This window comes from Gouania willdenowi, chromosome 6, assembly GCF_900634775.1.
Source record: "Gouania willdenowi chromosome 6, fGouWil2.1, whole genome shotgun sequence".
Classification (NCBI taxonomy): domain Eukaryota; kingdom Metazoa; phylum Chordata; class Actinopteri; order Blenniiformes; family Gobiesocidae; genus Gouania; species Gouania willdenowi.
This window is the reverse complement of record NC_041049.1, coordinates 34,623,584-34,649,378: the sequence shown is the minus strand read 5'-3', so window position 1 is coordinate 34,649,378 and position 25,795 is coordinate 34,623,584. Positions and strand designations below refer to the sequence as shown.

Below are 25,795 nucleotides of genomic sequence, written 5' to 3'. Positions count from 1 at the left end.
TGAAGCCCTAGCAGCACTTTGATCATGTTTAAAGCACAGAAAAGTTGATTTAGCGTAGCATGAGCCCTTTAATGTTTGACTGAGTTGTGGACTTGGTGATAGCAGGGACTCTCTTATTAGAGACCGTGTAGTGTGTGGCACAAAGAGTAATACAATGAGGGAAAGGTTGCTGAGAGGAAAACCTCACCCTGGAGAAGTGTGTTCATATCTGCAGAGCAGCTGAGTTATTGCAGAAGAATAATAGGACACTACAGGGGCAGGTGATTGAGGAAGTCCACACATTAAAGTACAGCGCAAAGATAACTAAAGATGAGCAGATTGACTGTAGATATTGTGGAAAGACCCATGAAAGAGAAAAAATATATGTCCAGCCTTTGGGAAAAAATGTAAGGAATGTGAATGAGAAAATAATTATGCTGTGAAGTGCAGAGTGAAAACAAAATATAAAATTAAGAGACAGGTCCACGTTGTCACTGAACACAAGCACAGATTTTGACCATCATAGTGGAGAAAAATGAGGTTGTGAACCAAGATGGAGGACATTCCATTCAAAATTAACAACTATTTGCTGCAATGCAAATTGGGAGGAAGTTTGTTAAGTTTCAGATTGACTGTAGGGTAACTTGTAATGTTATATAATGTAATTGCAACCAACAATGAAAGCAAGTGTTTATCTCCTGTCCAAAATGGCGGCTCTCCATAGTTGATGCTCAACTGCATACAATTGTTCTAAAAAGTCCTTTTTAGTCCACATTTTCAACAGAGAGAGACAACACAAATATTAAAACAGGTCTGCAGAAGGCATGAAGACCCTGAGAGAAGGTGACATCGTGAAAGTACAGCCTTTTGAACCAAACGAGGTTTGGAGAGGTACACAACTGATCAGACCACAGATCGTACGAGGTGAAGCTGGAATCAGGTGGAGCGTTAAGAAAGGCAACAGAAGACACCTCAGTCAGGATCACACGGGTTCCAATGAACATACAGAAAACGGGCCTGTAGTACAGGTGCAGACTGATGAACAACAACCAACTCTGACCAGGTCAGGGCGTGAAGTCAGGAGACCCCATTACCTGCAAGACTTTACTCAGTGACAATTGGTTATTTTGTTATGGGAAAAACCAAAAAGATTGTGAAAAAGAGTTCCTGCTTAAGTTCTGTAAATTTCAAGAGAAGCGTGTTTGTGTTAAAAGGTTATGGTAGCTTTAAGTTTATATTTATATAAGAAAGTCAACATAAATAAGTAATAATGTTTTAGTCCTTTTTCAACTCAACTCCAATCTTGCCCTAACTCCAAGAAACAGCTCAAATCAAACCTCTTAAAAGAGCTGGGTTCTTATCCTATATATTCTAAATGCATGATGCTATGTTATGATTATCCGGGTATCATTAAAACCAGTGACGTGCCGTGAGCACTAGGATTGGGTAGAACAATGTGCCAAATTTAAAAACAACTGTTCTGATCATAGTAAAAGTATTTAAATAGGCTCAAAAATGAGTATGCTCAATTATTCGGCTACAGCCCTGTTTATTTTTTGTGCTATGATGTTTTGGCCGCATAGTTTCTTTGCTGGTCAAAAAGAGCTGGTAGGGTAGGCTGAGTCTGACCCGGGGTTTCCACTGGATACGTCTCCGCTGCGCCACGGCACCAATCCGGTATTTCACCGCTGTCCGCCGTCCGGTAATTCACACCGGTTTTGAGTGCGCCACGTTGCGCTCCGGTTGAACAACTGTGAGCAGTTCTCACGATATTTATATAATAGCGTGAGAACGCGGTTAAATGTATGTGTTATAAACGCAACAATGAACAGATAAACAGTGTTCCTAACGAAGGAGAACAAGAAGGTTGGACTCTGGATTTGTCATAGACACATTTTTTAGCAACAGCCAACAGAGAAGAGATAAAACTGCACCATTAAAACATGAACTAAACCAAAGTAGCTGCAGTTTACAGTGTAGTTACAGTATGAGAGGAATCAATATAGTGGATGTGAATTTGTTTTTACACATTATGACGTTTTGGTGATGTAGTTACTTGAAATATAATCTGAAGTGTTTTATTTTGAAAAGTAACAGGATATTTTTTTGTGGAGTGCGTGCTTAATTTCCTGTTTAGCTTCATTTGCTCTGTGCTGATTGATGCGTCGTGCTCCGGTGTCCACCAGAAATAGAAGCCCTGCGTGTATCTGGCGGAGGGCACCGTACTACCGCATCTGGGAAGGAACAGACGCACTACAGCGGTCCCGGTGGAAATTAATACATAGACTAAAGTGGAAACCTATCAGCTCCGGTGACGCGGTGGTGACGTAACGCAGTGGAGCCGCATCCAGTGGAAACTGGCAGTCAGGCTTCCATGGTTTCTGTCTCGTAGCTGCTGGTCGACTTTTCTCAGCTTCATTCTGGGACTTTAAGAGAAACATAGCACTTTCAGACAAAAATAATTGTATTGTCCTTTAATTAAACATTGTTTACGTTACAGACGGGCATGACTGTTAACGTTTGCTGCCTAGCTCCCACATTAACGTTGGTCGTTTCATTGTTAGCCATAACCACTAGCTTAATACGAGATGGCTAACGTGGCTATCAGCTGATTGGTAAACGTCTATTCGTCTAACGTTAATGTGTGCAGCTGGCTGGGTTAACATTCATGATAACTGTATAATACTTCAATGTTGCTGAGACGGGAGCTTTACTGACCTTTTAAAATTCCTCATAGAGACCAGGGTGTTGGTCTTTCAGAGGCTTTATATTGCTTCTGGACTTTGTAGCCACCACTTTGAATCATTGCTTCAATCGGCTTGCATACAGGCCTGTTGAAATCCGTTGTCTCCCCTTTGGCGTTTGCTTGATATTCAAAATACTTCCATACACGACTTTTTCCCCATCTAATTTTTGACTAAAACTGGTTGCGCAGGTCCCCCAGAAACAACACTAGCCATTCTGCAGCCGTGCCGACATCAGCTAACCTTAGTGTTATGATGAGGTAGTATGTTCAGCTGCAGCTAAGGGGAGGGACTGCATGTGTGTCTGTTTGTGTCTGCAGCAGCGAATAAAGTTGTGTCAAAGATGAACCATAGATATTAGGAGATGAACACGACGCTATATCGTATCCGATACTCACTTTTTGGTACCGATACTTTATTCAGTATTGAGTTTTTTGACAACACGAGTCTCCCATGTTTTAAAAGCTGTTTTTCCTCAGAATCAAGTTTCTTTATTGTCTCTAGTGCTGTCATCCTGCTTGTAGTGTTATTCCGCTGCTAGCTTAAGAACGTAACAGCGGTCACGCGATATCAATTCACTAATGCACTGTGAATGTATGTATAGCATTTAGCATAGCACGGTTACGTCCAAAGGCAGCATAGCAATCTTCCTTTTAACGTAAATGGTTTTCATATTGGGGAACTGACTGCGTATGCACAAACATATACACAGGCTATGAGGCCAGAGGCAGAGCAGCAATGTGCCTTCACCTGCCTTACAGCAGAGTGAGACTTGTTCAGCGTTTAGTCATTTGGGCTATGAAAAGCACAAAATAATGACACTTTCAAACTTATAGGTACTATAGGCTATCGGAAATTGAAAATTAAATTCTAATTACATTACTGTACAATAAAAACAAGTAATCAAAATATTAATTCACCCTTAAGTAGGCACTGCCTACCCTGCCACATAGAGCGTCTCCTGTTCATTCTGGAGTATTTTGTAAAGATAAATGCAGCAGTTAAGAAAAGATGCTAAGGCTTGTGAATTTTAGTTGTTTTATTGTTATATATGAAGTATATAAAGTAAATCATTTTTTATTTTATTTTTTAGATTTTTGATCGTGCCACTTACCTAAAGCAATTTTGAGTAATGTCGTGGAAGAATAGTGGCTCTCTTTATGAAGGTAGAAAGAATTAGATTTAAAATCGAAACTCAAATTTTTCTTTAAAAAACCGGAATCGCAAAATCTATAAAGTAGTTCTGTCTTTGTTTGGAGGTCTGCACTGCTCATATGCTTACTGTGTTTCTGTAAACCTGAGAAAATCCACTGTTAATTGTGTCCCATGGGCCGTGAGCATTCAGTATTCACAGCGTTTCCTGTCCCTCTGACTGATGCTCTAACGTTAGCCTCATCATCAAAATTCAACAGGTCTGTTTTTTTAATTGCTTGACGTCAATGTGATAATGTTATCCCAGCCCCTTTAGAGAAAAAGGAATCGGGATGTTGGGAACCTGGGAGTTAGGGTGAAAGTGGGTTTGTATGTGAACGATCAGCTAGTCGATAAATGCAGGTGCTGCTACTCAACTTCTCTCTACAAATAAATTCTGACGTTGTGCTTATTGCACATTTAAAAAAATCTTGATGTCAGACTTTTTCGGGGCAATGTTGTTGAGGCAAGACATAATTGTGTGTAAGTGAAAGGCCTAGATAATATTTGAAACCAGCTAACAAAGTGATATATTCTGTACTCCTCAAATAGTATCCCAGAATGTATCTATGTTTCAGCAGAGTTTCATTCACAGTACATGTAAATAATTACCACTAATCACCAAATCTCTTTTTCTTGTTTTTAAGCTCACAGAGCATTGACATGGCGCTAGAGAACAAAGCAATGGTCAGAGAGGGAGGAGTAAGAGATTAGCTGTGTGACTCCCTCTGATCACAGTGAGGATTGTTTCTCTATAGGGGTATTTTACCTCAGCTGTTCAACTTCTTTTTGTTGGATCGATAAATCCAGATGGAGTAAGGTGATAATTCGGCTCCAGTAATACCCTCAATAAAGCAGACACTCATCTGCTGAGAAATGCCTTCTTCCCTCTCATTTTTACATTATTTAAAGGAGACATATCATGCATTTAAATCCTTCCTTTTTACATATAAATCATACAGTTGTGGTCTATATAAAGCGGAACTGCAATGCTTGGGTCTGAATTCCTCATTATTATAGCTCCACAGGCCCCTTTTCTACCCCTTTTCTGATGTGCTTCTGAGAGCAACTCGTTTTGGTGCTGTCTCTTTAAATGCAAATGAGACACTTCATACCCCGCCCCCTCTCCAGGTTGCAGAGGTGACACTCGGTTCAACTCCACCCTGTTCGGCCATTTTTGTAGTTTGATAGAAGAGATACGGTTTTGTAGCGGTGCAGAAACGTTTTATTCACACGTTATTTACAAAATGTCAACAACAGAAGACTTGTCCATCCAGCCTTACATGTTTGAGCCAGAGTCTGACCCGGCGGAGCGAGATGAAAATGAAGATGATGAACCTGCAGAACCCTAACAAGTGAGCTAACACAAGCACCGAGCTAATGCTAGTGCCAAGCTAACGTCACGAAATGCATGTTAATACAGTCTTTTCAAAGACAAAAACAGCAAAATGAAATGACTAATGAAAACTTTAGACTTAAATTAAATCACGTAGGCTATATCATCAAGGATCTAAAACGAGCACACAGCGCTAACATATGAAGACTTTGCAACTGCTAATGCTAACAAAACAATGACAGAGACGTCTTATCATCACACTTTTTAGCGTTATTTACAGCTTACCGAAGTGCTCTGTTCGTCGTCTCTAAAGATAGAAGGAATTGAACCCTCAATCAGACAAAGTCTTTCTGCAAATCCTTCTTTATACTGGTGGAGGTTGCTGAAGCAGTCATCCTTGAAGTGCTTCACGCACACCAAAATGACCTTACCCACAGATGTGGGTACATTTCCGTAAAAAATAAAACTCAACCAGGCACTTAGAAAAGGTTCTGATGCTGGGAGACGGTGTAATGAAGCGTGTGGGTTACTACATCCAACAACCGAACATTTTGACTTATCCTCTCGTAACTTCAGCATCCTTGAGCTGGACTACAAAATAAAAGCAAGAAATAAAAATGGCTGATTGCTCGAAGTGTTGGGCCTGGAGTTGATGTACTAATTTGGCAGTTCCGCTGCAAATACTGTGACGTTATTGTTCAAAAAAAGTAATAGAGAATAGAAAAATCTAAAAAGATTGAAAAATATGACCAAAACAGAATAGAAAGATATCAACGGAGCACCTGAAGAGACTAATTTGAACTTTTTTGTACTTCTAAACACTCAGCATGATATGTCCCCTTTAAAGATGATGTCAAGCTGGCTGGCTTGGACAGAGGGGGCACGGTGGGTGCCGTGTTTCTGGACTTGCGAAACGCCTTTGACATGGTAGACCATTGTGTTCTCCTGTCTAATCTTTCTCAGTATAATCTGTCAAATCGGATGCGATGTGTGAGGGTACATAATAGGGCTGAAACGATTCCTTGAGTTATTTGAGTAATTCGATTACTAAAATGCTTTGAGGCAAAATTCTCTGACTCGATGCTTCGTTTAAGCCACTTCCGCTTTTGATGACGTCACGTTCACGCATAGCACGGAATAAAAGATTGTTTCCATTTGTATAAGGGTCTATAGGATGAAGGAGGGACTTATATACATTAATGTATATGAATGACCACCGGCAGGAGACCATGGTAACACTAGTTAGGTATTTTTTCGTATTTCAAAAGAATCATAAATAAACACAGATTTCTCAGAAACTCAGGATATCAGCTTTATGGAACACTTTAATGTACCTTGACACTGTTCTCTAACCCTACCTGTCAAGTTTTGTATTTATTTTTGAAAATAAGGGAAATTTTCTGGTGCCCACTACGAGCCAACCCGCCCAACCAAGCTCTAGAATCCCTAATAATTTAAGATAGATGTACAAGACATCTAAAATAGCCACTTGTTAACCACTTACTAAATACAATAATGTGATTAGAATCTGGTAGGTTGACCTTTATTACCAGTGGAATGCTGTGAACATTCCTACTAGGGCTGGGCGATATGGACCAAAACTCATCTCAATATATTTTCTCAAAATGGTGATATATGATATAAATCTTGATCATTTTATCAAATAACGTCTGACCAGAAAAACAATTCTGGGTTAAATTTGCTGATGCAAAATACCACACAGGGACATTTATTAACAAACAGCTGATCAATATGTGCACTCAGAAATCCATCTCACTGAGCTTTACATGTTGTTCTGAGAGGTAAAAGCAGCAACTCCTAAAACTAGTTTTTTGTTTCATATGATATATGAAATATTATAGTTTTCTATATCGCTAGAATAGAAAACTCGATACATCTTGAATCTCGATATATCGCCCAGCCCTAATTCCTAAATTATAAAACAGCCTAAATAAAAACATAAATGTGTATATGAAGCACATGTGTTTATTTAATATACTTACAGTTTATATACAAATTAACACATTGCATATTTACTGTTAATTTCACGTTGCTTGTTTTTAAGTTAGGCATTTACATTTTATTTTTATTACATATTTTCATATAATTTCTCATGCTCAGTCATGTGGTTCTTTGGTATTCACTAATGACTTATTAGACATATTTTTTGCAGACTTTACATTCTTTAACACTTTTTTAAAGCAGTGTATATTTGTGGCGCTTGTGATTTGCTGATTTTTCAGGCTGATTTACATGTTCCTTCCCCCGTGGTAGACGCTAAAATCTCAGTTATTAATCTAACAGAACGTGTAACTGTGTCCCATCCTGCTGCTCTTTAGGAAGATAAACTCTGTCACATTTCATTATTTACATGAGTTCTTTGTTTTTTTCGCTGGAACATCTTCGTTCATCTCTTTTCTGAGTTGTTTCCGGGTTTGTTGCCGCTGTTGGCACTAATCTCGCGAGAACTGCCACCCAGGCCATTTCAGGAGGAAGTTTTTCTGTACGAGCCACAGTTAAAATCGTTCTCTTTTTCTGATCCAATCTTCACAGTATGATCACTGTATGATCACACTGTGGTTTTATGTTGGACATAGTATGAAAACAGTTATACTGTACATCAGTTTGACCAATGTGGACAGATGTCTGAGGTCTCTCAGAGTTTCATTTACCGAGCTGCAGCCGAGGCGCAACTCTGTTGCACACAGTCAGCTGGTCACCTCCACGATGCAGCACCCACCGTCTCTGCAGGAAAAGGACTGGATGGCACAGGTTTTTGACACCTGACTTTTAGTCAAGGTTTTCCATCTGCTTAGTGTGATGCCAGGAAATATGTAGAAAAACAGAAAGGAATCATATTAATGTTTTGTCAATCTGCTGGGAATCATTGTGTATAATGCAAGGTTGAACGTCTGTTTGTTATATATGAGACGTATCAAATATAAAGTTATTTTTATTTTTCTCACCAACTGCTCACAGGCATGCACAGATGAAATATCATCCTTATTTTTTCTTTTTTACACATTCTTGCTTTCAAGGTTGTCAGAGCCTTTTCTGAGCGCCAGCTGGTTTCTGTCCCAGTTGTGTATTGGAGGGTCTCCATCATCTGATGACATATTTAGCAGAAAAGAGTAGTCACAAGTACTGTATATATTCTTTTTACCTTTTCAATAAGAAAAGCTGGAAATGAGAAAAACTACTTTTCAACTATAATGTGGATTTGCACTGTGAAGATTTATTTAAATATATTTTGATGTTACATTTCACTATTTACTGTTAAAAGAGCTTTGCACATGTATTTAGTTGTAGCATTATTCCAAACATAGTCCTAATATGTCAGTATCTAAGTGTTAAAGATGTCGGTCAATTCTCATACTGTTACCAGCAGGTCATCTCTATGTTCATATATACAGTATATATATATATATATATATATATATATATATATAACATTTTAGTCATCTGCATTCATTCTGTATCTTTTTTTTCATTCAAGTGAAAATATTGTACTCAACACCCATCCAAGCTACATCCAATGCAACATTAAATGATATAAAATTATGCACCTGTCTTTCTTATTTTGTCATTTTGACAATAATCAATAAATAATTTGACTTATAAGCACACAGTGTATAATAACTACGGCACAAATACAACCTAATTGATTCCTATCCCGACAACCGTCAGCATTGATTGTTGCTGTGTGAAGTGACTGTAGACAGGAGGGTTACTGAAATCTATACTTTTGAATGGTTAGGTTAGATTAGAACAGGCACTTATGTTGAAGTGTGCTCTCCTGCTCCTGTCATGATTAAATTATGGGGAATATTTTTGGCAGATAGTATCTGTAGAAGCATATAATGTTTGATGTGCTGCTGTCTTGCTTGCAAGATAGATGTTGATGATGCAATAACAATGTCACTGCCTGAAATTTTAGTGAACAAATCAATTAATGCCTTGATGTTTAAATTGCCCAATGAACTGGGGAGCTGAAATGTCAAAGACAAATGGGAAAGAGTATTTAAAGCAGAGCCTCTCAGCAGATGTAGATGAAACCTTTTCTGTGGTGTTGAAACGTCTCCCCTCTTTGTCCGCCCCTCTGTGGCCTGGCCTTTTACGCCCCCCTTGAGGGCTCATCCTATTGTTGTGCTTTCTTCGGCGTCTGTGCTGATCTTTCTCTGCACCCCCATAACCGATTCAATGAAGCTCTTACATCCCTGTTGGTGCTCCAGTATTCTATGAAAAGGTTTCCATGGAAACCAAAAAATAATGCAGACCCTCAACACTGTTGCTTTTCACCAGCTATTAGCTCTCCAAACAGCGGTTCAAAAGAGAATACCTCTCCAACAGGCCTCTTTGCTGTTGCGTAAGACAGTTACTCACCTACTGTATATACTGCTGTGTTACACTCAAAATGGATTACAGTGGGGTGTGTTAGCTGACCCATACCTGAAAAGATGTATAAAGGAATATTTCAGTAAACTGTGCATCTTGAAGTTACTGTTAAACTGTTTCTTTCCAAAGTATTGTATGTGGTTAATACAATCAGAGTTCATGAGTCTTTTGACACGTAATGCATTATTATTGTGCATTGCACAGGACTGTCCATTTTTCTTACTCTGGCTTTGTTTGCCTTTTCCAGATGGAATCAGCGCTCTGTGGTTTGTATGGGGGAGGGCTCACCACTGTCAGATGGGTTTTGTGTCTTGGTGAATCTGATGGTGTGTCAGCAGGCTGATGTGGCTGGCTCTGTCAGACAATTTGCTCTTTGGATATTTCATTGCACTTCTTGCTTTCAGAAGGAGAATCTGCCCCCTGTATTTCACCATGTAACATCTTGCCTGTTCAGGCAGCTCTTGCCATATTCAATAGCATGGTTGTCAGCGGCATTGCATTGCACAAGCTCCAAAGTATTATTATTCAAAGCTTTGCTGCTGACTTTAGCCATTGTGGCTGCAGTTTAATTGGATCGCATAACTGTTTCTGCATTTTCAGAAAAAGATGGTTGTGGCAAAGCAGTTTAAATACAGAAAAAGTTGAAAGCTTTTATGCTAATTAGACACCGTTGGCTGGAGACGTTTCCCTCATTTGACAGTTAAAGCCAACAGTGTGGCTAAGTAAGCGAGGTATTCAATGAATAATGTATGATCCTCATCAAGGTTGAGTCTGATGCTCTGTGAGGAAACTGTGCTGGTGTATGGCTTTTCTAATAAATGATAATTAGCCAACTAGGAAGGTTCACAGACTCCAGTACCACAAGACAGGCATTAAGATTTTACCTGTTCACATCCCTGCTGTGGACTGCTGCACTGAGCACCATCCCTTGTGTCCCGGTTCATTTGGCCCCACTGCTGAGAGGTGAAGTTTTCACTCTGATAAATCTGTTGCAGTTTGAGATTATCTCACTGCCCTTAATAATGAATGCAAACCCTGTCATTTATCCTCAGTGTTTAAAGGTAAATTTATACTCAAATAATTGTATCACTTCTTTCACTCTGAGCTGCAGATTGGCTGTTTATTCATCTTGTGAGCTCTGTCTTTACCTGTGCTTTTCTTCTGCTCTGCTTCTGTCCAACAGCCTATAAAAACAGGAGAGGAGGGAGAAGCAAGAAAAAGAATTAACTTCACCTGAACAGCGGAAAGAAGACAGTGGACACACATGGTACTGTACTTCCTAAATCCTAACAAATGTGCCACAATTTTTACATCTGTACTGTTTGCCTTTTGTCATGTATGTTCTCCAGCATATGCACTAGTTAAAAACCTTAGCACTATGTTAGATTACTGTAGGAAGTAGCTTATTGACAAAAGCTTTTCAGTAAGATGCTGACAGCACAAGCACAAAGCTATTGTCACTGTCCACAGAAGGCAGGACTATTATAAAACAGAGAGCTGGTGCTTAGAGCTGCTCCTGCAAACAGCCACACAAGTGCTTTTGTCCCTTTGGCACCTCAGCAGGTGAGCACTGGTCTTTGTTAGCCTCTAATTTGCATTAGTGTTGGTTGCATTAGTATTCAAGGCAGGGTTGAGCTGCAGACGTGTATAGATTAAAAGGTTAAAGTGGTGTTTAGACCCAGACACATAAGCTGCTGTTGGCCTTAACTCATAAGTGTTAAGTTTGGTAGAGTTTTGCTGCCTGTGTTCTGCCTGGGATGTAAACAGATTGAACAAACAAAGTATTAGAGAACCAATGATCAAATATTTAATGAACAATCTGGCAAACAGAAAAACATAATACTTATCAATAGACATAGCTGCAGCTCTATGGTGGCTGTGTTAGGGTGCTTTCACACATATAGTCCGGTGGAGTCGGTGCTGTTCAGGCGGTGAATCTGCAACATTGTTGCATTTTAATTAGGTGTGTGCTTGTTGCCATGATGACAGTTTGTGATGGCTGTGTGTCGCTGCCCAGTCTATGACATGACTATTACACCGTCACGTCCTATACTTATTCCCTCTTCCTATGTTTTCCAAAGGAAATCCGAGAACAATCCCCGCAGAAACGTCATTAATAATTATTCAAAATAACTTATAATCACATTATCCCACAACCTGCGCTAATGCGCTACATAAACACAGCTGATGCTACTCCGTCTCACCTCTTAGCGCTCAGAGGCGTCATGTATGCACAGGTAAAACATAAAGCAGTCAGGTATGCAGCCATTGCTGACCATGTGAACAGTATGAGGAAGAGAGAGATGTTAAATGAATGAATAATGTGGGAGTAATATGGTAAAGAGTGAGGTAATGTTTGTGACATGTTTGTTTGTGTGCTGACAAAGCGGGTCTGAAAATGGATGGATGGATGGATGAATGGATGAATGGATGGATGGATGGATAATTGTGTGTGCTGCCTGCTTGAGTTTTGGGTGGGTTTTGGGTTTGTGCATGCCTGTTGCCGCGGCGACAGTGTGTGTGTCTGGCCTCCGCTGCTGCCCTGTCACTGATAGAGTTGCTCCATCACAATTGTTCTTCAATGTAAGGTCCTATATTTGGTCTGTTAGCTTTCTCACATGATTAAAGACCGCACCATGCTTCGCTTGAGCCGAACCGAGTCTAGGGATCGACTGATATGGATTTTTTAGGGCCAATCCCAAAACCAATTTTTTTCCTCCATCAGCCTTAGCCGATGACCGCCAATTTTCTTGCGGCAATATTTGGAGCCCATACTACTTTTGTTCTGTCAATTTACATTGTAAAAATTTCTCGATGATAACAAATAGTATGAGTCTAAATTTTTTTAAAAAGCAACATTTATTGAAATTAACAAAGGTGCAATAAGTAAAAAATATTTAACAAATATTAATGGTAAATGGTAAATGGACTTGATTTTATATAGCGCTTTATCACCACACTGAAGCAGTCTCTAAGCGCTTTACATATCAGCTCATTCACCCAATCACTCTCACATTCACACACCAGTGGGACAGGACTGCCATGCAAGGTGCTAGTCGACCACTGGGAGCAACTTAGGGTTCAGTGTCTTGCCCAAGGACACTTCGACACATAGTCAGGTACTGGGATCGAATCCCCAACCTCTCGATCAGAAGACGACCCTCTACCACCTGAGCCATGGTCGCCCTTAATAACAATTGATGTAGAACTAGAACAAGTAAAACATATTTCTAATGCGGATCGGCGAACACAACAGCCCGCATCGGCCGATGCTGATAAAAAAACGCAAAAATCGGCTGATAATATTGGCTGGCCGATGTATTGGTCTATCACTAACCGAAACCCACATATGTTGCAGTTATGAGTGGGAAGATCTAAAGTTCATGGGATGGGACGATATATACAATACTGGGCTCATAATAATTATACGGGACAATATATATGGAATGGGAGAAAAATAATCATGCTTTTATTTGACTAACTCTGGGCATATTTGTGATTTCACATTAGAAGCAAGATGAGTTCTGGATTTACAGTTTTTCGTGAGTTTCAGTACTCACTTATGGTTTTGAGCTCAGGGAACTAACAAATGCTGCGTTTAAAGAAAGACTATCTCTTGGCTTACCTGTGAATGCATTGGGACTTTCAAGAGAAGTTTATGAAGCAAAGTGTTGCCTCCACGAGGCTGATATTAGATGATTTATCAGTACTTAAGAAACAGTATATGACAAGTAATTTGTTTTTAAGTTTCTCGCTGTGTCTTTTGGTTTTCCTAGTCATCAGACTACACAAGACTCTTAATAAGAGGGATTTTTTTTGCCTTTATTTGAAGGGATAATGCATAAACTCATTCACTGCCAGCCATTTTCAGAGCAGCCAACCCCATATTGCCAGGCGTTTTAGATGATTTTCACAGGTTTTTCAAGACCTACAGAATATTTTGTACTATGACAATCTGAAATCTGAAACCAGATTCTGAAAAATTACTCTCTACTTTTATCAGAAAGCTTGTTTATTCATTCTTCCATAATCAGCAGTTGAATAGAGGCAAGTTACACACAAATTGCCAGTTTGTGAGCAAAAAGCTGCTTGTTGGTTTCCATCTATAAAACTACAAAAACAACACTGAGACCAGGTTTTTCATGGCAAATTTGTTATTTTTCTGCTATCTAGGTCAGAGTTGAATGGTTTGCTTACTGTATTTTGGCCTACATGCAGTGGAGCTGAACAATTTTGGAAAATAATTTAATTGCAATTTTTTTTCCTCAATATTGCAATTGCAATTTAATATGCAATTATTATTTCAAGGGCCTCTTGTCACGTATTTAAATCAATCTGTTTCATAATATTTAAACTTTAAATAAATCTAAGAGATACATTTTACAAGAATAAAGCAAACAAATCCGCGGCTTTACCTCTTCAACATATCTATCTTCACGTTTCATTAAAAGAAAAGAAGAAAAATTGCAGCCTTTGTGTTTACAAAATTGTGTTTTATGATATTGCAAACGCAATTAATCTTTCAGCCCTCTCTCATCCAAAGATGCGCTGCTGCCACCAACATGTCACCAGTTGGTCACTACATCATAGTACAAGCTCGATATTCACGGTAGCGCCTCGTCACACCGTCTCCTAGCAACCCCAGCCGAAAAACACAATTGATGTCTTTAGTTGTCATTGGCAGTGAACGTTACTAAACCAAATTACATCTGTAGACGTCATTGACAGTTAATGAGTTAAGCTCATAAAAGACAGACATTCTACACCAGATTATAGCTAAACAGCTAGTTTCCATCTGTAGTCCCTGGTTACATGTATAAAACATACAATAACATGCAATCAATTACAATAGTAAAATGTTCAAGAATAATCAATAAAGAACACTCAGAATATGCACTCTCACTGACACTGACCCACGCACACACATGTACAGCATCACACCTGTACATTACATCCACACCTCTCATTTACAGCAACACATCTGGACAAATACAACCTCTCAGTCAACATCTGTCATTATTTGTGAACACTAACAATAAGTTCAATACAGAAAGTACATTTCATAAAATACATATTAATCTGTTCTTGTTCATGAATATATACACATTACCGGTAAGTTGTAATGTGGTTCAAACATAGTGTCCACCTCAATGTCCATGTGAGCAGCTTTGATTTTTCCACAGACACTATTAATGCATTCATCCATTGAGCTGGTAGACAAATGATTGGTCAATGACACAACTGTACCCATTCATGTCAAAATATGTCAAAAGATCCTTGTGTGATAAATGAGAGGTTATCACACCCGCCTGCAAAAGACCAAATACAATATATATTGATATGTTTGCTCATCATCGTCTCATCTGAAAGCCAGGTTTCAGGTTTCCACAGCAATACTACATAGCAAATGACATGGCCCGATGAAAGTACAGTAATACAGATTTCCCTTCTGCTCTTCACACAAAGGTAGTTGCACAATTCTGGTGTACTTCAGTGAATTTTTTACATGGGATTATCATCTGAAGCTCCAACTATAACACAAACATTCACGCGTAATATCCTTAAGGTCTTGTTTTGACCTGCGCGTGATACCCCAGCCTGTACCGCAAGTATAGCTTATACTTATATGGTAAATGGACTTGATTTATATGGCGCTTTATTCCCACACTGAAGTAGTCTCAAAGCGCTTTACAATATCGGCTCATTCACACATTCACACACCAATGGGACTGAGCTGCCATGCAAAGCGCTGGTCAACCACTGGGAGCAATTTAGGGTTCAGTGTCTTGCCCGAGGACACTTCGACACATAGACCGGTATAGACTGTTGAATTCTAAAGATCATTTGAGAACCCCTGCTTTAGACCATTTCTTATCCACTTCGTTCTGCCTTTTTTGCTTGCTTTGCCGTGAAGCCATTGTGCCTAACACTGCAATGCGGACTGCTCCTGCAACAACACCTGCCATTGCACTTTCGCTACAGGACGTGGAAGGTCATTGGCTTTTGTCCAGCAGCTAATAGTAACATCTAAAACAGCTCATGGAACACTTGGTTTATAAAAAGAGCTCTGATTGACTGAAAAACAGCATCCCACTCCTTAATATCTAAAGCTTGGATACAGGTCCAAGAAAAGGAGAAGAGGTCCAGCATCCTCAGTGAACACTTGTGCTGAATGTGCTGAAAGGTTATTAAGGATTTTTATGCCAAAGTGTGACGCCAAAAAAAAGTGTAGATCATAAGTGTCCCGCAACTTACAGGGTTTTTTTTTTTTACATATAATACAATGTTTACCTAATGCCCACAAATCATCCATAGTCTCCCAAAAAGTGAGAGAGAGGCTTTATTTAGTGACCCCTTATTACACAAAGCGACCACTGACAGATGTATTGACTTTTTCAGTTATTATTGGAGACGAAAACATGGATTGTTTCTCATTTCAATAAGCAGCGGGCGCCGCCGTGATCCCTGTGTGTGTGTGTGTGTGTGTGTGTGTGTGTGTGTGTGTGTGCGTGTGCGTGTGCGTGTGCGTGTGCGCGTGCGCGTGCGCGTGCGCGTGCGCGTGCGCGTGCGCGTGTGCGTGTGTGTGTGTGTGTGCGTGTGTGTGCGTGTGCGTGTGTGCGTGTGTGCCAAGATGACCGATCTCGAGTACTCACTACAACAGTAGTTGGTAGCCTTTAAAATGCCTGAAAGATATGTGAATTCTTTTTTTTTAAACCTTTCAACAGAGGAAGCAATGGGCACATGAGAATTGTAACCAGTCGCAGCAATGAAAAGGATGGTATCTTGGACTCATAAAACAACTTGTGGCAAAACTGTTTCACAGTTTGCAACAAGGTTTAACATGTACACAACTTTAGGTGTAAGTAAATTGTCTTATAAGTAGCTTTCATTTAAAATATTTAAAACAAGTGCCAATGTATCCAACGTTTCCTGTGAATCCAAAGTCGGACTCAAGTAATAACAGATCCCTAATGTTATGGCTCACAGTGATAGGACTATTGTGTTAGTGAACTAAGGCTGTGGTGGTAACACATTTCACTGGACAATATATTGTCCAGTGAAATTATTGCCGATAAATGATTTTATTGTAAGAAAAAATGTTAATTAACTAATGTTATGATAATACTGTATAAAATAATGGAAGTACCATCTTTCAAATGCAATACATTTTATTCCTCGTGAGTATTTTTTACAATTTTAATTGGAATGTCAAGCATGTTTTTTCTATTTTTCATGCTCAATTTTCCCACCCCCGTCATGACGCCACACCCCCCAATTTGGAAACCTGAGGTATTCAGAGATATTAACATCACATCTTAGTAAATAGATACCGATAAATAAGCCTAGATGTTTAAGGGTGTTCTCACACTGGCAACCAGGGCCGTTCCTAACCAGCTCTGTGCATGTGTGAAACCATGGGGGGCCATTGTCTGGCCTGTGTAGGTGTGAACTGCACCGCGGGTGGGGGTTAAGGGCCTGATGGTCCTGCTGGAAGAGGTGGGCCAAACAGCGTGCCAGATTAGCACGGTGGGCCGCGCATACGCACACACAACTCGACGCTACCCGCATGCGAAACATGATGACGTTGGTACAGCGCAACGCTTTACGGCACATAAACATCTGCATTCCACAATGATATCGGTGTCAGAAGTGCTCGTAAGCCGATTAAAAGGTCAGAGATGGCGTTACCTGAGGATATATGAACGACACCACAGAGAACTCAGGGAGGCAGAGGACAACGTGACCGTCAGGACTTCACTTTGCTCAGCCTACAGCGGGACAGTAACGGAGTGTAGCAGCTCATCATCAGGTCTGGGTATTTCCGAGGGTATAAATACATATCACTGGTATATTTACCCATATAAACCAAAAAATATGGAAATGGTACATTTTACTGCTGCAAATGTATAACATATTACTGGTATTTTGTGGACAGGACACATGTGGTTGTAGTAGTTACACTACGCAACAGAAGATATGAAATTAACAGCATGTACTGTCAACAGCAAACCCAGAGTCGCTGAATGGTGACGTAACGCCATACGTGTGTCATAAATTAACGTGATGACGTGTTTGTCTGTGGGAACCAAGTTGAGCTGGTGATCACGTCCGCTCTACCGTGCTAGAAAAGAGACAGGGAGGGGGGATTCCTGCTGTGAGCTTGGAACAACCCGAGCTAGCAGTATGAGCACACCCTAAGCTGTTAAAGATATAAACAAGGCTGTTGGAGAAAGTTATAAAAGTCATCCAATTGGAAAACCCCTAAAGGCACAGCGTCATCCTTTGCTAGGTCCAAACAAGTAGCAATGTCAGAGTGTTTACTGTATGTATTCATTGTCTGCAGCAACCACATATGTCACTGCCAAACACTGAGCTGCTACAGGATCTCAACTGGATCAATGCATGTCTTTCTGGGTCTGGCATTGATCCAAACTCACCAAGCTGGATTTTATCTTAACTAGGCTGATAGAAGTGCTGCTGAAAGAACTGAGTGAGAGTCTCTGCTGGATCACAGTACTCAGGTTCACTGAAAGCCTAAATCAGCTCATCTTAATCACATGGCCTCCTCACAAGATAATGTATAAAAAGTTATCAGTGACCGACCTTCTCCAATTCAAAGAATGGGAACAAATTGTATCGTGGGAGTGTGAGCAACTAGTGTTGAGCTAAAACCTGGCTATGTGCCGAGTTGGGATGTCAGGAATGTGGCCTGCAGTAATGTTGACAACACATGGTGAGTCTGTTTGTGACTGTGCATTTGTTCACTGTAGAAGTCCTCTCCATTTAAGCAGCCTTTTGCTCAGGCGTGTGTCAGCTGCCGGTTAAGAGGAAATCAGCCTTCTGTGGTTTGCACAACATTTTCTGCACCTACATGGGTCAGAATAGTGTCACCAGGATTTACAGCTACACACAGCCATCTGTGCCCACCCCCTCAAGGGTATTGGCATTTGGGTATACTCCTGTTTTCTTCTATAGACATGGGAAATGTTAGTAGTTATGTTGATTTGTGTGCACTTTTGTGCTGTATTACTTTTTGCATATATTCAAATTATCAAACTAAAGTTTAAAAAAAAACATTTTAATTAAAGATGATCTTTTTTTAATGAGCGCTGCCATACTTTATATTTTTTTTATTGAACAGAAATGTAACTTCATGTGGGAAGCTGCATAAACAAGCCACAGGATGTAACTAGTTAACTACAGTATTCATAGGACTAGTTGACAATTTAGATAGTATTTAGTTGCACCCCTACTATCAATTATTTAGCCTCATGAATCCTTCTTCTTTAGGTATCTTATCTGACTTTTCAAAACAAAAGCTTTGGTTGAACTCATTAGTTTTACTTTTTAATGCTGCTGAGTTTCTTTGCTTCCTGTGTGAGTGACACCCACACACTGCACTATGCTGCTATTGAGCTGCCTTTTTACTCTCTGTAAGTTGCCTACAAGCTGTTCTGTAGCATAACGTTGCTGTTGCTGCTTAGCATCCAGCATTCTACAAAGCTCCTTTCTGTGACAGTCATTGAAAATACTTTTTTTCCTTTTCTTTTTTGTTGCAAGACAAACAGTACAAGTAGATACAAAACCTGGTTATTTTAGTCATTTTGGATATTTGTGTTGGTAATCATTATTAGGGGGCCAAGCCCGCGGGGCCAGGGAACATACGCGGTTCCTAGGACCAGCGGTGCTAGGAACCCTATTGTAATCGTAAGGATTTTTATTATATTTATTTTTATTATGTTTCCTTGGGTAAAAGTGGTGCTGCAGGCTAAACCGTGCAAGATAGGGCAGTGCCCTTTGGTGGTTGGGTCCAAAACCCCCAGGGGACCTTGGACACAAAAATTCACATATGTCCGCCAGCAGGTGGCGCTATAACACAGGTCAACGTGTTTTGGTCAATAACTCCCACACCGTTTGTTGCAAATTTAAAACCTTCATATCCACTGATTTCTTGAATAGCACCGAATCACCTGGGCTAGGCCACGCCCATTTCCGCCCAAACTTTTCTCAGAGCAAAATCGCAAAAACTGAAAAACCTACTTTTTCGAACTCCTCCTTGGGGTTTTGTCCAATCAGCGTGAAACTTGGCACGTAGAGTCTTCAGTTGGACGTAATCTCCAGTTAACGCTATGAGTTTGTTCGGGTAAATTATGCGTAAATTCTTAACGAGTACAGTTTTCTAGCAAGCTATAAAAATGCAAACTGGCACATATCTCGGTCAAAATAAATGCTAACAACACCAAAGCTGAGATCCATAGTTGGCATGTCACTGTGAGGGTATGCGCCAAATTTGAATGATATAGACCACTAGGGGGCGCTACAAATAATGAATATTTATATATCTTATTTGGCACGACCAATTTTTACCAAATTTGGAGGGTATGATCTTGGGTCCCTCCTGAGGCGATATCTCAAAGTTATTCACGATTGGTCAAAGTGGGCGTGGCTAATGACATAAAAACACATAAATAAACAAACATTTATTTCTGCTGAATTATTATGTTGAGGGCAGTGAAATTTACAGGGTAGATATAGAAGACCACACAGATCACCCATACCAAAAATTGCGCCACTAGGTGGCGCTATAATTGCAAAAACATTTTGGCCTTTAACGTTCACAATTTAATTCACATTATTAAAAACTTCATATCCACATGTTCCCTACATAGAGTTGCATCTTCTGACATAGGCCACGCCCACTCCCACAGCACATTGCTCTTTGTAAGTCACTACATATCAAAAACCTACTTTTTCAAATTACTCCTTGGGGTTTTGTTTAATCGGCATGAAACTTGGCACGTAGAGTCTTCAGTTGGATCTGATCTAAAGCTGATAAAATAATTTTGTTGGCTCAAAATGTGCGCGAATAATTACTGAGTACATTTTTCTAGCTAGCTATAAAAATGCATAACTGTTGCATATCTCGGTCAAAATAAATGCTAACAACACCAAATCTGAGATCCTTGGTTGACATGTGACTGTAAGGGTATAAGCAAAATTTTACTAATTTACGCCACTAGGGGGCGCTGCAAATATGGAAAATGTATATCTCATAAATGGCAAGACCGATTTTTACCAAATTTAAGTATTATGTTGAGGGATGTGAAATTTACAGGGTAACCATAGAAGAGCACACAGATCACCCATACCAAAAAGTGCACCACTAGGTGGCGCAAAAATGGGTGCAAACACATTTTGGCCTGAAATTTTCACACTGTAAGTCACATCTTCCAAAACTTCATAGCCACCTGTTCACAGCAAATGGCACGTTGGCCTGTGTCCTGACGCTCGCCACGAGCCCGTCTTCCGTCGTGACGTACTTTCAGGGGCTCCGCAAAGCCTGGGGTCCGAGTTGCGCGAGAAGGCTTGGCCCCCTTTCATAACTGCTTGCAGTTCTAGTTATTATTGTTAGCGTAGTTACCTGTTTTCTGCTCACTGTCAAACAGCATATTTACTATATATATTTACTGTATTATATATATAGTAAATATGCTGTGTATATATATATTAGTTATTGTTGCTGCTGCCCTACTGGCGGTGTCTGCCCGTGGGTGTCGTGTCCCCCATTCCCTGGTCCTGGGGTTCTCCCCTGGGCAGCGTTGTTTTGAATGGGCCTTTTGTGGAGGATCTTTTCCCGCCAATGGTGGGTGGTCTCCCATCTCTTGTTCTGGGTGCGCTTTGCTGGGGGGTGTTGGCTCTGTCCAAACCTTCAAAACCGATCAAAATAGAATTCCAAACACAATTCAAATAGTAAATTAAACCAACTTAGATTTATAAATTAATTCAGCTATTGAAAATGGACCACACTGGTTGAGGACAGACTGGCTTCCTCCCCAGGGTTAGGGGGTGGTCTGTTAAAAAAAATACCTCTGTACACAAGAACCAAATCAGAAAATAAATAAATAAACTTTTTCCATTGGAGATTTGGGTGGGGTCAGTGTCCCTCGGTGGGTCGCACTCGGATCCCGGGGCGGGGGACTGTTGGCTCGTGGAGGGGGTGCCTACCAGGTTTGTTTTTGGTGTTCGGTCACTGGGGGTTTGTTTGGAGCAACGGTACTGGGGGGTGGGCCCTTGGGGACCGGGGTGTGATCCTTCCGGATTGGCGCTTTTATTGGTCTGGTGGGGTGGTAGTGGCAACGGCAATGATGGTGATATACTAATAGCAATAATGATTAATTAGTAATTTTCTATTTTTCATTTATTACTCCATCTCATGCACCTGGCTATTAATAACCACACACGTGCTCACACACACACATGCCATCCTCCTTTTGTTTTATATGTATACATGTATATCAATCAATCAATCAATCAATCTTTATTTGTATAGCGCCAAATCATAACCAATGGTATCTCAAGGCACTTTACAGTAGAGCAGTCTTAAGGACGGACTCTTCATTTTATGGATACACACATATGCATATATACGTATATACACATACATATGTATCCCACACCCAACATGAATTCATCATGGCGGCAAGGAAAACCTTCTGTTAAGCAGCAGGAACCTTGTGTGGATCCCATTCCTATGATGAACAGCCATCCACGTTATGCTGTGTTGGGTGTGTGCAGAGGAAAGGGTGGAGACAGAGCCGCTGAGTCTCTGTAACTCCACACTGAGGATCCCACGGACCTGCAAGACAAAAGCCAGAAGGAGTACAGGAGCAAACACACAAGGGAGTAAGAAGACATAGAGGGAGTGTTTGAAAGAGGAATGGGACCCTCTCCGGTCCCTCTCTAACCTAAATGACCTCTCTCTTAACGCCCTCTCCAACCTCTCTCCAACCGAGCATGCCAGACCCCCCCCCCCGGCAGTCTATGCCTATTGCATCTTAATTATGAGCTATGAGCTGGTTCCTAACTAAAAGCTTTATCAAAGAGGAATGTTTTGAGCCTAACCTTAAAGGTAGAGAGGGTGTCTGCCCCCCGAACCGTGGTTGGTAGATGGTTCCAGAGAAGTGGGGCCTGATAACTGAAAGCTCTTCCTCCTATACTACTTTTAGAGATGAATGGAACAACGAGTAGTCCAGCATTTTGAGAGCGTAGTGTTCTGGGGGGATTGTATGGCACTACAAGCTCCTTGAGATAGACCGGTGCCTGTCCATTTAGGGCTTTATAAGTGAGAAGAAGAATCTTGAATTCTATTCTATATTTTATGGGAAGCCAATGCAGAGAGGCTAATACAGGAGTAATGTGATCTCTTCTCCTAGTTTTAGTCAGTACACGTGCTGCAGCATTTTGAACCAGCTGAAGTGTCTTAAGCGACTTGCTCGGGCAGCCTGCTAAAAGAGAATTACAATAATCCAGTCTAGAGGTAACAAAAGCATGGACTAGTTTTTCGGCGTCGCCCTGAGACAGGATAGATCTGATTTTAGCAATGTTACGGAGATGAAAGAAGGCAGTTCTTGAAGTTTGTTTTATGTGAGAGTTGAAGGATAAGTCCTGATCAAATAGAACCCCAAGGTTTCTAACAGTTGTGCTTTGTGCCAGAGTAATGCCATCTAGGGCAGTTAGGCTAGCATAGGTTTCTCTAAGGTGTCGCGGGCCCAGTACAATGACCTCAGTCTTGTCTGAGTTGAGAAGAAGAAAATTTTGGTCCATCCAGGCCCTAATGTCCTTTAGACAGGCCTCAAGTTTAGATAGCTGATTTGTCTCACCTGACTTCATTGATACATACAGTTGGGTATCATCAGCATAGCAGTGGAAGTTAACAGAGTATTTTCTCATAACATTACCAAGGGGGATCATATAGATACAGAAGAGGATTGGACCTAGCACAGAGCCCTGAGGAACCCCGTAGCTTACTTTAGTGTACACAGAAGACTTATTATTCACGTGTACAAACTGGTACCTATCAGATAGGTAGGACTTAAACCAGTTTAGGGCAGTCCCTGTGATTCCAAGTAATTTCTCTAATCTCTCTAGTAGAATATAGTGATCTATAGTGTCAAAAGCTGCACTAAGATCTAATAAAACCAGCACTGAGAGTCGTCCTTCATCTGAAGCCCAGAGTAGATCATTAGTTACTTTAACTAAAGCAGTCTCTGTGCTGTGTTGAGCTCTAAAGCCTGACTGGAAGTCCTCGAACAGGCTGTTGTTTTGAAGAAATTCACAGAGCTGAGCTGCCACAACTTTCTCAAGAATCTTTGAAATAAAAGGAAGATTAGATATAGGCCTGTAGTTTGCTAAAGTGCTGGAATCAAGAGTAGGTTTTTTGAGAAGGGGTTTGATTACAGCTACTTTAAAGGACTGTGGCACGTAGCCTATTGATAGGGATATATTTATTGTCTCCAACAAAGATGGGCAGACTAGGGGAACAACTTCTTTAAACAGCTTAGTTGGGATCGGATCTGAAAGGCAGGTCGATGGTTTGGAGGATGAAATAATAGAGTTAAGTTCCTGAAGTCCTATATGTGTGAAACAGTTTAGGTTAGGCCTATTTACATTTAATGGTACAGCAGGCCCAGGTGAAGGCAGGGAGTGGCTAATTTTATCTCTAATCTTGTGAATTTTATCGTTAAAAAATGTCATAAAGTCCTCACAGCTGAGGGCTAGAGGAATCATGGGCTCAATAGAGCTCTGACTTTGTGTTAGCCTGGCTACAGTGCTGAAAAGGTACCTCGGATTATTTTTATTTTCTTCAATTAGTGAGGAATAGTATGTAGATCGACTATGTCGTAAGGCTGTCATGTATTTACTATGGCTTTCTTGCCAAAGTATTCGTGACTCCTCTGTTTTATTGGAGCGCCACATTCTCTCTAATTTACGGGTTGTTTGTTTGAGTGTGTGAGTTTCAGAGCTAAACCACGGAGCTTTCCTCTGACGTTTAATAGTTTTTTCCCTCAATGGGGCAATTGAGTCCAAGGTGGATTTTAGTAGACTAGCAGAGCTATCGACAAGCAGATCCAGTTGAGAGGGGTTATAATTAATATCATAGTTATTTATTGGATGGTGCACTGAGTTTAAGGCAGCAGGAATGGCCTCTTTAAATTTAGCCACAGCACTGTTGGATAGATTTCTACTTGTAACTATTTTATTGCACAGTGCGAGATCCTCTAGGATAATGTTAAAAGATATTAAAAAGTGATCTGATAGCAGAGGATTTTCAGGGTAGACTTTTAGTTCATTAATATCAAGGCCATATGTTAGAACAAGATCAAGAGTATGATTTAAACGATGAGTAGCTTCATTAATAGTTTGAAAAAAGCCAACTGAGTCTATTAGGGACATAAAGGCTGAGCTCAGGCTATCACTATCTTTGTCCACATGGATATTAAAATCTCCTACTATCAGTATTTTATCAGAACTGAGGACTAAGTTTGATATAAACTCAGAGAATTCTGATAGAAATTCAGAATAAGGGCCTGGAGGACGGTAAATTATCGCAAATAAGACTGGCTGGCAGGTTTTTGATTCGATATGAGATAAATTTAGAACCAGGCTTTCAAAGGAAGTGTAACTGGCCTTTGGTTTAGGATAGATTAGGAGAGAGGAATGATAAATAGCTGCTACACCACCTCCACGGCCTATGTCTCGTGGCATATGAGTATTTAAATGACTGGGAGGAGTGGCTTCATTTAAACTAACATATTCATCTTGATACAGCCATGTTTCAGTTAAACAGAATAAATCAAGGTTATTTTCTGAGATAAGGTCATTTACTAGTAGAGATTTGGATCTCAGTGATCTAATATTTAATAGAGCACATCTAATGGTTTTATGTTTTGGTGTTTCTAGATTTGAGATTTTAATTTTTTTCAGATTTTTATAATTGATAGCTCTTTTATTTGATTTTATGTTAAAATCATTGTGAAATATGGGTCGGGGGACTGACACCGTCTCCATAAAATAATATTCATCACCATCACAACAGTTGTCATGGCGATGAACACAGCTATCCTGATAGCAATGGGAGGGAAACTGTCCTAAGGCAAGCGCAGAGGGGCGTGGAGGACTCCCCCTCTGTAACATGGTCTCATTCATGAGATGTCATAAATGTGCCATGTTTTCTGATAGTAGAGATGCTCCCTCCAAAGTAGGATGGATTCCATCTCTTCCTATCAGGTTCGGTTTTCCCCAGAAGGATCTCCAATTATCAATGAAGCCCACCTCGTTTTCTGGACACCACCTCGATAGCCAGCGGTTA

The 25,795-nt window shown here is 40.3% G+C and overlaps 1 protein-coding gene across 4 annotated transcripts in view; it reads left to right on the top strand.

Annotated features, from left to right (window-relative positions):
* The window catches only part of tspan18b (tetraspanin 18b), an 87,364-nt gene that overhangs the window by 46,164 nt on the left and 15,405 nt on the right, over positions 1 to 25,795 (top strand). For 2 of the 4 annotated variants that reach the window (XM_028449031.1, XM_028449032.1), the window contains 2 exons: positions 9,893 to 10,608; positions 10,829 to 10,912. In XM_028449031.1, coding sequence (XP_028304832.1) covers positions 10,910 to 10,912 — 3 coding nt within the window. In that variant the 5' untranslated portion in view covers positions 9,893 to 10,608; positions 10,829 to 10,909. The remainder of the gene's footprint in view (positions 1 to 9,892; positions 10,609 to 10,828; positions 10,913 to 25,795) is intronic. The other 2 variants (XM_028449030.1, XM_028449033.1) reach the window with 1 other exon arrangement.